At 29.8% G+C, this 11919-nt stretch overlaps 2 protein-coding genes across 4 annotated transcripts in view; both read left to right on the top strand.

Moving 5' to 3' along the window:
• Positions 1 to 8956, top strand: part of LOC123012489 (aquaporin-like) — a 12108-nt gene extending 3152 nt beyond the window's left edge. Inside the window, exons 2-7 of one of the 3 annotated variants that reach the window (XM_044410445.1) lie at positions 1786 to 1932; positions 6200 to 6366; positions 6413 to 6631; positions 6687 to 6824; positions 8533 to 8613; positions 8665 to 8956. In XM_044410445.1, coding sequence (XP_044266380.1) covers positions 1800 to 1932; positions 6200 to 6366; positions 6413 to 6631; positions 6687 to 6824; positions 8533 to 8613; positions 8665 to 8805 — 879 coding nt within the window. In that variant the 5' untranslated portion in view covers positions 1786 to 1799 and the 3' untranslated portion in view covers positions 8806 to 8956. Of the gene's footprint in view, positions 1 to 1785; positions 1933 to 5494; positions 5983 to 6189; positions 6367 to 6412; positions 6632 to 6686; positions 6825 to 8532; positions 8614 to 8664 lie in introns of those variants that run through there. The other 2 variants (XM_044410447.1, XM_044410446.1) reach the window with 2 other exon arrangements.
• Positions 8957 to 11665: 2709 nt separating this feature from the next.
• Positions 11666 to 11919, top strand: part of LOC123013881 — a 1998-nt gene continuing 1744 nt past the window's right edge. The window contains exon 1 of the mRNA XM_044412735.1: positions 11666 to 11885. Within this exon, the coding sequence (XP_044268670.1) occupies positions 11666 to 11885 (220 nt within the window). The remainder of the gene's footprint in view (positions 11886 to 11919) is intronic.

Here is an 11919-nt window from a genome sequence, read left to right as displayed (position 1 = left end):
CCTAAAGAGCGATAAAAATATGAATGTGAGTTTTAGATTTAAAAAATTAAAATCTTATTTATTATTAAAATATGACGTAATACACACTTGAAAAAATAAAATTGAGTAAAAATTCATTGCTTTTTCCATTTCTTTATTTTATTCTTGACTTTTTTATGTGCATTTTTACGATGGTTCGTAACGTGTTGTATCCAAAAAATTCAATCGATTACACGCTATGTTTACCAAATATTTGAAATGTTGAAATGTGTATTTAAACTCTATAATTTTTCACAATGTCACGAATTGTTCTTTAGCAATAGAAATCCAAAGCCATTTATTTGCTAAGTTATTGACATTTAATAGTGGAATTAATCGTGCCATCTTAAACATTATTGTTGTTCTATCAATTATGAACAATCGAATAAATTTTTATAGGATAGGTCTCTCTTCTCTTCCCACGCCATCTGACCTTACATTTCAACAATTTCCTTTTTTAATAACAACACCTATTAAATCATTTAAATACCGGAGGAAGTGTAATGCAAAGATTTTTGTGATATTTTCAATGTTAGCCTTATTACGGAAACAATGCAGATTCAACCTTTGATATGCTCTGCCATATTGATGATGAAAAATTCGACTGTCAATGTAAAAAATTAGTTTCACAAACACGCAACTTTGACAAGGATTCATTGATGGCCAACTTCCAAAAAGGACGTCTCAAATCGTTTTAATCTTTAGAATTATTTGACATTTTAATTAATTATTCCCATCTCGTAACTTTATATAAAATAAAAAACAGAGGCAGTTAAATTAGTTTTAGTGTTTGGCCAACAAGTGGTAATATTTGAGCGTTTTCTTATTTTCGACAAATTTTGTTGCTAACTAAACAGAGTATAAAATCATGTCAAGATTTTTTTCTTATTTGTAATCATATGATAAAAGGAAAATCACAAAAGCCTACTTGTATCACACACTTAACCTTTCTGAAGTATCTACCCACACACACATATCAGTGATCACTTATTTTTTAATGCAAATTGCGTGATTTGCAAAATTTCATGCAACCAATAGAAATCAGATTCATATACAGGGTGCGTCAGAACTCTCGCCCAAGAGAAAAATCCATGTAAGGTAAGATACCAGGAACATGGAAGAGATGTTAAAAAAATTCTATGTATAAAAATGTCGAAGTTATGAGAGTTTAAATTTTGCACTCTAATTTTCCAATTTTTTTTGCTATAGGCTATTAGAAGAGGAAACAAGAAAGCTGTATCCTAAATTGTAACTTTTTTCAATGTTATTTGTGTTTTTATTGGCAAAATTTTTGTACCTTTACTAAATAATTATAAAAAAAACATATACAAGACTATCCGTATCATTAAATAGACATAAAAAAATGTCAAATGTCTAAAAGTAAATGTCAAAATTTTTTTAAATTAATTTATTAAACATTTTTTCAGTACTCTGGGGGACATTTTTTCCATACTTATCTTTCCATATCTTATCTTACTTAAAATTTTTCTCTGGGGCGCGAGTTCTGACACCTGATATTTTATCTCATAAGGAAAAATCAATTTAAAAAATTAGTCCTGTAAACTAACTATCCATTTTTTTAATTTCTTCATTCAGGCATTCATAACAGAAGCAAAGGTAATAAAAGTGATTAATAGGTATTGGGTACCAAAAAAGCGATTAGATAAAATACGAGTCAATAACTTATTGCCCGTAACGACAACAAGACTATAAATTTGTATACAATAGAGATTAAACTTGTTTAAAAGTGGTTATTCATTTTTAAAGGCTAATGAATCAAGATGGGCGAAGAAAATAATGTGAAGAAAAACACTATTTCAAATGGTGTCAAGATATCAGTGGTGGATATAGCTAAAACGGTCCCAGATGGGCCTCCGAAAAAGTACCAGATGAATTATCCCAAAAAAGATAAAGGTAAGTTTGCTCGGATTACGTGATGTTTATATACCAGTACATGTACCAGTAAATTTTACTACGTATTTTTAATAACGGTTTGGTAATAATAGAAAATGTCAATGAGGCAAATATGTGTATATTTGTTGAAAAAATTTGTCACATTATACGCCGTGCAATTCATGATTTACTAATAAATGACTTAATTTAGTTGTACATGTACCAGGATATTAAGGAATTTTTTTATTAAACGGAATTTTTTAAAGTTTTGTTTGGTTTTTAATCATGCATTTGTGTTTACGAAATTAATGTAGAGTACCAAATCAACACAAAATAAGATGTCAGCTGAAATTATTATTGTTACTATTAATTACATGCTCTTAGCAAGTCAATAAGAAAGCCAAATACTTTAAACTTAATACTAATTTGATTAGTAACTGAAAATTGGGAAGTCATGAAAATAGTAATCGTAACAAATCATCAAGGTTTTATCATTGTAAGGATGTTTTGAAGTATCTTTTTGTTTCTTTGATGGAAATATTTTCCGACGTACGTGATACCTACGTGATTTTCAAAAATGCGCATCACGCGTCAAGTTGTCAAGTTTTAAAATAGGTACTGAAAATATGACGGCTTTTTAGACATTGTTTAATTAATAGTATATTAAGAATCAAGGTTCATAAGACCAGTCAGTTTCATAAGGCACGAATCCAAGTTTAAAAACGAGTGGCGCAACCATGAGCTATTTTAAAGAATGAGTGCTTCAAGGTCTTATGAAACGAGTTTTTAATTTGCTCTCTAATTTTAAAAGTCTAATTTGATTTAGTCGCATTTTAAAGTCGCGTTCTTTAACGTGTCTATTAAAGTATCAAAATGGAGGCAAATTACAAAAAATTATTTAAGTTTATCAAAGTGTAAATAACTAATCACATTATTAAGGTACTCGAGAAAAAACTAATCCTACGTTTTATAACTAATAAGTTTTTAATTACATTAATATATCTAATTATCATTGATTTTTAAATGAATTAAATTTACCTATATTCTGATTCTTGAAGTATCTACATTAGAAACTTTTAAACTTCTAATGCAACTACGGTGTTACGTAGTAACGACGAAATAATTTTCAAAATGGTTAAACTTTCGGAACTACGCGAAATTGGCGTCAATTTTGAAATTTTAAATGGTAACCACCCATTTTGATTACACTTTTGATTGAAATCGTCTTCTCAAACTCACTGAAAATGATTTAAGTTGTTGGTACTTTTACTCATAATTTTTGTGATACAATTACCATTGAGCAAATAATCATTTCATTAAAAAAAAACTGAGTAATAGCAGTTTTTGGCTCATAACTTTTTTTAAATCATACTAGCCTTGAAATTTGACTGTTACTTTGAACTATTAGAGGATTCTTCGAACTTTCGATTATCAAATGCAAAAAATTATTTAGTTATTATCGCAAAGGGTTCAAGGGCTGTGATTTTTTGAATGGACCCTTGTAAACAAAAAAATTGACATATGTCAAAAACTATGACAGGTAAATTCCAACAACTTAACTTAAGTACGTTTTAATCAGTTTGAGAAGATAAATTCAAAAGTCCAATAAAAATGAATGGTTACTATTAAGAATTTCAAAGTTGGCATATTTCTCGTAGTTTTGGAAGTTCAGTCAAATAATTTAGTTGAATCAAGAATGGCCGGTTTGGTCGTGTATTTCAAAGGGTAAGCTACACTAGATGGTGAAAAGTCTAATGTAGGCTTTACAAGAATCATCATGTATAAAGTAGAATTTCTAAAAAATAGTTATAATTCTCCATTTTGTGATGCTAGCCGGATTTCGTGGAAAATGGTATACAGGACAAAGGAAATAAAACCATTAAATTCGTCGCGACGTTTCGATACCTTTATTGTATCTTCTTCAGGCAAAGAATTTTTCGTTGGCTGAACATGGGAGGCATGGCACAGTCAAGGAAGAACAGTTCTTCCGAATTTAATGGTTTTATTTCCTTTGTCCTGTATACCATCTTCCACGAAATCAGGCTAATTAGTTCATAAGATAATGCAAGGTAGGTAACCAACTTTACACAGGGAATCTAAAAATATTGTTTTTTGTCTTGCTATATTTTGATGAATTTTTGCTTAAAAATTGGTTACCATTACATAATGAAAAGCAAAAATATTTTTTAGTGTACAGGGTGTTTTCGCCTTTATTGTTACAAATTTAAACAGGTGATAGATTAGTCAATTTCAAGATAAGTTTCCTATGAACGTGTATCGAAAAATTCTATGTAAGAGAGCTACAACCTCTGGAAGGGGTGGATTTTTTCAATATTTCAGAAACCATTGTACATAAAAATAAAAAAATTGGTACAACTGATAATCTTTATTTACCTAAACGAATTCAAAAATCAAATGCTAAAATTTATAATGTTTATAGGAAAATAACACAGATTCTTTCTTTTTTTTACACAGAAATCAGATGTTTCTGACCTATTTTACCTAAAAAAATGTAGTTATTGCGATGTTGCCAGGGTGGCGATGGCTATGGCAGAGGTAATAGCAAATTCAACAATAAATTAAATCCGACAACACAGAAAACAAAAGAGCTAAGGTGCCAACTTGATAATATGGACATTGTCAGTTCTATTTTTGTCTCGGAAAAAAAAACTCAAAAAAAATCTGCATTTATTTTTATGCTTAGCTGAAAATCTTCTATCACCATTCAAGAGTTGGTCCGACATTTTTGATTCACTCTGTACAAAAACTACAACACTTCTGTGAAACCAAAATCATATACAGGGTGTTCCATTTTTATTGTTAAAAATTTAACCAGGTGATAGAATATTCAATTTTAAGATAAAAGTTTCCTATAAACATATATCGAAAAATTGTATATAAGGGAGCCACATCCCCTGAAAGGGGTGCATCTTTTAATGGATTTTTTCCAATATTCAGAAACCATTGTAGATACAATTACAAAATTTGGTACAAGTAATAACCTTTATACACCCAAATGAATTCAAAGATAAAATGTCGAAATATTTACTCAGGGGCGTCCTAAATTGGGAGGTTTAGGGTAAAAAGTACCCTAACTATTTTGGCGTTGGTTTTTGCCACTTTCAGCCACAAAATTCTAAATTTCATAGTTTTTCACAAAAAAGAGCTCTCTTGCGTTTTTTCGATAAAACTTACCGTTTTTGAGTAAAATCAGTTTACAATTTGTCTTACAGACCATAAAGAGGATAAAAATTAAAAATTAAATTTGTTTCACCGTTCTGCAATAGTGGGAAAACCCTATTAAAAACGCATCTCTTTCAGGGGGTGTAGCTCGCTTACGTAACATTTTTTGATACATGTTTATAGGAATCTTTTGTCTTAAAATTGAATATTCTATCACCTGTTTAAGTTTGGAACAATAAAGACGGAACACCCCGTATTTTAATGTTGTGGAATTTTAAAATTATTGCGTAAAATCCTAAAAGTGACAAGAGCGCGTTTAAATTTAATAACAAAATATTTTTATTTTGCGTTTAAATATTTACTTCGACAAGAGTACCGGTACGTGCTAGTTCTTGTGACTCATTGTAAAACATTAAATTGTTTCATTTTTTAAGCAAAATAAGTGTATTTTAATAATTTTACGAGTAATTTTACAATCAACAACCTGTGCCCAATTTTATCTTCTAAAGTAAAGTGCAATTTAACTCAGTGTTGACCTTTCTGATTATTACCTGATCTCTTAAATCATTATTAACGAATCCTTGTTAAATAAATAAACATAAACAAGTCAAACAACATCAGTCAAGTATCACCCGATTGATGCGTTCGATGAGTGTGCGATTTGTTGTGATCACTGTTTTATGTTTAAAATCACACTATTGAATTATTGTTATCAGTGGAGTGTTCAGTGGAAAGCACAGATATCTAAAATCTAAAAATGGGTCCGTGAATTATCAAAAAAACAGTAACTGTTCTGTTGCCGCAAAGTTAAACACATCTAAAAATTTGGCAAAGTGTCCTTTTAATCAAGAAAAAAATCTTGTGAATGAACAATGGCAAAAGGCAGAGGTTGGTTTTACACATAAACATTTGTTTTGTTTTGAATTAAATACTTTGATTTGTTTTGTTGTTCCTTACAATCATGCGTCCAAAAAGTGCGATCAATGCTGAGATTTTATTGATTAGTTTTTTATCAACACTTATGTAATACTGAATAATTACTATTCCTTACATTTTACTTACATAATAATTATAATTCTAGCAATTAAAAATTAGGAATTTTTAGGGGCCATTCCACAACCCTACTTGACGATGTTCGCATCGGAACTCTTAGGCACTGCCCTTCTTATGTTTCTGGGGTGCATGGGGTGTATCAAAAACTTCGATGAACCAACACCAACACATCATTATGGTGGACTCACTTTCGGTCTCACTGTCATGCTTATTATCCAGGTACGTAATTAATTTTAGAAATAAAAAATACAAGATTTTTTTCTAGAGTTTGGGTCACATTTCTGGGGCTCACTTGAACCCAGCAGTGACTCTAGCGACCGTTTTTTTCGGAATGGTCAAACCTCTAATGGCTGTGGTTTATGTAATTGCGCAATTTGTGGGAGCCACTCTAGGCTATGGTTTACTTAAAGTTCTAGTATCAGATAAATATGCCAATGAGGGATTTTGTATGACTACACTAGACCCTCATATATCAGTACTACAGGTGCAAAGAGTTGTATTAATTTCTGATGATTGATTTAATTTTTGAGAATTTTTAGGGTCTAGGGATCGAAATTGTGATAACTACAGTCTTAATTTTAATTTGTTGTGGCGTTTGGGACAAACGAAATGAGACAAAAACCGATTCGGTGCCTTTAAGGTTTGGTTTTGCCATCGCAGCGATTTCTATGGCAGCTGTAAGTATAATTAAAAATCCTAATAGCATAATTATTTAATTTAATCTGACCCTAAAAGGTTATCAGGGTCTTGTTTATTTGACGCACTTAACTCGATTCATACTAGCAGGCAATTATGTAATTATGAGTATGAAATATTTATTATTAATTATACAGAGTATGTCAGAACCCCAGAGAAAAATTTCAAGTAAGATAAGATACCAGGAACATGGAAAAAATGTTTGACATTTATTTTTTGACATTTGACATTTTTTTAATGTCTATTGATACTGATGTTCTTGTATTTGATTTTTAATAATTATTTAGTAAAGGTACAAAACTTTTGCCAATAAAAGTCACAAATAACATTAAACAGAGCTACAATTTAAGATACAGCTTCCTTGTTTCCTCTTCTAATAGCCTGTAGCAAAAAAACTTGGAAAATTATTTTTACAACAGAAATAAATAGAGTCAAAGTGCAAAATTTAAACTCTCATAACTTCAAAATTTTTATAGATAGAATTTTTTTAACATTTATTCCATGTTCCTTTATTATTTAAATTATTTTAATTTTTTAATTATTTTAATTATTTAAATTAATCGAACCCTAAAAGTTTATCGGGGTCTTGTTTATTTGACGCACTTAACTCGATTCATACTAGCACGCAATTATGTAATTATGAAATATTTATTATTAATCATATGATAACATAGGGCGACAAGAAAAGCCATGTCGTGACAACTTGACAAATTTTATATCATTTTGTTTGTCTCAGCGAGACAAATCAAATGCACTAAAAAAATTTCAAAAAGTCCCCACACTTTGAACTAAATAATTTTTTTCTTTAATTTTAAAAATCATTACTCAATAACTATTAGGCCGATTTCCTTCAAATAAAGACCAGTCTAAAGGGATGGCCTTGCCCTTTAGAATGATATGCAATTTGAAATTGAATATTGTCAAACTTTTCTTCGAACAGTGTTCCAAGTAAATCGAAGTAAACTAAGTAAAACCCTACGAGTAATTTTTTTCTCTTTATCACCATCGTGTAGAGCATCTTTTTATTATTAAGAATCCAAATTTTTAAAATAATATACCGTGTAGTTTTTAAGATATGATTTTTTGAAATTAAGGTTTGCTGTTCAGGTATTGCGCCATATAGGAGAAATGCATGTTAATCTTACTTAAAATTGCATTTTTATAAAAGTGTTGAAAACTACTCGGTATATTTTTTTGAAAATTTGAATTACTACTAATAAAGAGATGCTCTACCCGATGCTAATAATGAAAAAAAAAAATACTCATAGGGTTTTTCTTAGATTATTTCGATTTACTTCGAACTTCTTTGAACACTGTTCGAAGTTTGCCAATATTCAATTTCAAATTTTATATCATTCTAAAGGGCAAGGCCATCCCTTTAGAATGCTCTTTATTTGAAGGAAATCGGCTTAATAGATATTGAGTAATGATTTTTTAAAGTTAAAGTATTTTAAATTCATTTAAATTAGAAAAAAAAAATTATTTAGTTCAAAGTGTGTGGACTTTTTAATTTTTTTAGTGCATTTGATTTGTCCCACTGAGACGAACAAAATGATATATAATTTGTCAAGTTGTCACGACATGACTTTTTTTGTCGCCCTGTGTAATATCTATATTTGTTTTACTTGTTTTGTAATGTTTTTCATGACAATTCAAACATAAATTTCATAGAAATGTGTTTCATTTCAGGGTCCTTTGACTGGGGCTAGTATGAATACAGCAAGGTCTTTTGCTCCTCTAGTGTTTGGGGGAAGTTGGGCCGATCAATGGGTAATTTTCTACTGATTAATTCTGATGATTTTCTTATGATTTCGGTTGTAGATATTTTGGGTTGGTCCAAATGTAGCTGCTGTAATTGGATGTGCTCTCTACAAATTTTTATTCAGTGAATCTGATGATGGAAATAAAAGGGAAAGTATTTTTCTAGATGATGTTTCACCTCAGTCCGCAGATAAAGTTTAATGGGTCCTCTATTTTTGATACTCTCTTTGGGATCAGTTTTAATGATCAAATAACTCAAAATTTTCATATAGTTAATATATTATGTAAATAAATATGAACAACTTTGGAAACTTTGTTATTTATGGAAAATATAATTTATTATGAAATTTTATTTTTGTGTTCTTTTTTAAAAACTTCAAAAAAGCAAACAGAGGTAAGTGTCTAGTTTGATCATTAAAATACCAATATAGGTATAACAACATGTTTTCTGGGAAAATATATTAAAATCTAATTTGTCTTGCAACAAAAAATAAAAGCATATACTATTTTTGACGATATAATGTATAATGTATTTCAACAAGAGAATAAACTGTAATTGCAAGTTCAAAAAAGTGAACTTTATTTCAGTCAAAACATTCTAATACAATAATCGATAATATGCATAAAACATGGATATTTTTTCGTACACAGCAACGAAGTATTAATGTCATCAAAACCGCAAACAGCATTTCTGAACTTGACTTGAATTAAAAGCACTTTCTTCTAAAACAAACTAAAACTTAACACGCAATCAATGTCTTAGCCAGTTTCTTTAATAACTTTTAATGATTTACCATTTAATTAGGTACAGTTACGGAATTAAAATTTCGGGCAATATTTTTCTGTCACTTGAAAAAGTTCAGTATAAACTACCTTTTACTGACTTTTCTGTCGGTGACGCTATTTTTGAAAGTAAATTGGTAAATCAAAATGACATAAACATGACAAGAGTAAAAAATGAGGTTATTAATGTAAAGGTTGTTTTAGAGTTTACATTATGAAAATGAAATGAAATTTAATTCCGGGGTGATTCTTTGGGTGAATAATATAGGAAAAAAGTTCTTATGGACCAATGTCCAGAAATGCTTTTTATGGGAATTAGAGCCATAACTCGAATCCATAGAATTTTTTTTCCTTATACAGACCTAAGGAATCACTTCTCGAAATGTTTTAACCTGTTTTCCGCACAATCTGAGCGAGTGAGTGAGTGAGTCATTTGTGGTGGACTTCTGAAATTATAATAATTAAATAATAAATTGAACTATAATTGCTTTTTTAATTAATTTAATCAACAAAATAACGAACATAATAACGTAAAAATTGTACAAAAGCCATTCCTTTTTTGTAAACATCCTTCAAAATGAAATTTCAGCAAAACTGAGGTTTTAGAACAATGCCATAATGGATTAATTTTTAAAAAACTACAAATCTAGTAAAAGTTAAAATTTGTATTTTTGGTTGCATCTAAGAAAATTTCAGAAATACATACACCACAATAATGTATTCACACTGTATAACAATCTATAGGATGACTTTAATACTTGTATAGAACTTTTAAAAGGAGATAATAACTCAACTTGCCTTATTCGAATGTTTATAGGTTCTGAGATATAGATGGTGCAACCTCGACTTTTAGCCTCGGAAAATTCATCAAAAAATGCACTATAAACGAATAAGTTTGCGCCGTTTCAGTAATTTATTCTGAAATTTATGTTGCTAATAGCAGTTGGTGATATTTAACGTTTTAACTTTTAATTTAATTTTTGCCTCTATTATTTTTTTTTTATGTGTTTTTTTCTGTTTTTGTTAATTTTTGTTTTTTTTTCAACAATGAATACATTTTGAAGAGCAAACCTTAGGGACGCCAATTTTAAATTATCGGCGACTAAAACCCTTTAAATCTATATTATGTTTATAAATTTTTTAGGACTGTATTGACCAGACATTTTTTTAAACTAGTTTTGCTAGAAGATATTTGAAACATTTTGCCGTTTATTGAATACTAATAAAACACAATTACCTAGACAACACCTTAACTAATGCTTCCTTTATGTAACATAAAACTTGAAATTTATGGATTGCTCTCTATATTCAGTTCAAACAAACAAAAGGATAGAAGAAATAAGCTTTTAAAAGCTCGACAACTTTTAGATGACTTTCAGTTTCATTTCAAATCAGCCTTTATTGGTTTCGGTCATTGTAAATGGGAAAACAAAAATAAATATTTAATGTGAGCCTTGAAGACATACAGGATGCGCCAGAACTCGCGCCCCAGAGAAAATTTTCAAGTAAGGTAAGATACCAGGAACATGAAAAAAATGTTTAAAAAATTCTATATGTCAAAAAATTTTGACATATATTTTTTACATTTTTTTATATCTATTTAATGATACTAATGATCTTCTATGTTTTTTTACAATTATTGAGTAAAGGGACAAAAATTTTGACAAAAAAGCCACAAATAACATTGAACAAAGTTACAATTTAGGATACAGCTTCCTTGTTTCCTCTTATAAAAGTCTATAGCAAAAAAACTTGGAAAATTATTTTTCCAACAGAAATAAATAGAGTCAATGTGCAAACTTTAAACCCTCATAACTTCGAAATTTTTATAGATAATTTTTTTTAACATTTTTTCCATGTTCCTGCCGTATCTTACCTTATATGTCATTTTTCTCTGAGGCGCGAGTACTGGCGCACGCTGTATTATGTGTTTTATTTGTCTCGGCTACTAAACACACATTAGTAATGAAAAAAAAAGAGTCTTTAGTGCCGAGGTGCATAAATAACTGTTACAAAATTCAAGCTTATAAACTTTTAATAATCTAAAAAAACTAAAAATATGTTGGAATTGTAATTTAATCGAATCTCCCGTGATTAGTCGGCGACGATGACAATCGAGAGAACATAAATAGTTACGTCACATTCTTGTTGTAAATAACAACTTCCTTCCAAATTCTGTATTTTGTGTGATCAATAAACCAAATAATTCTAACAGGTTATGGGCCCAGATCTCGCAAATTAAAGTTAGTGTTCGGGTATTATAAATATAAAGTGAAAAATGATGAGTGCCGGAAGTATGCGAATTGAGCTTTTAAACAAGCACAACTTCGATACTTGGAAGTTACAAATGGAGGCCGTGTTAGTAAAGGACGACCTGTGGGACTACGTCGACGGCACGATGGTGAAACCTGAAGGAGAGGAAGACAATGCAGCGGCGGTTGCAGCAGTTCGGGCTTGGGAAAAAGCTGATAATAAAGCAAAATCAGATATGATTCTGAGTATAGCTCCAAGCGAGTTAAAACTGGTAAAGAA

This window comes from Tribolium madens, unplaced genomic scaffold (genome assembly GCF_015345945.1).
Source record: "Tribolium madens isolate multiple individuals breed KSU strain unplaced genomic scaffold, Tmad_KSU_1.1 Scaffold_96;HRSCAF=242;Tcas5.2_LG5, whole genome shotgun sequence".
Lineage (NCBI taxonomy): Eukaryota > Metazoa > Arthropoda > Insecta > Coleoptera > Tenebrionidae > Tribolium > Tribolium madens.
The sequence above is the reverse complement of the archived record's forward strand: the minus strand, read 5'-3'. Positions and strand labels throughout refer to the sequence as shown.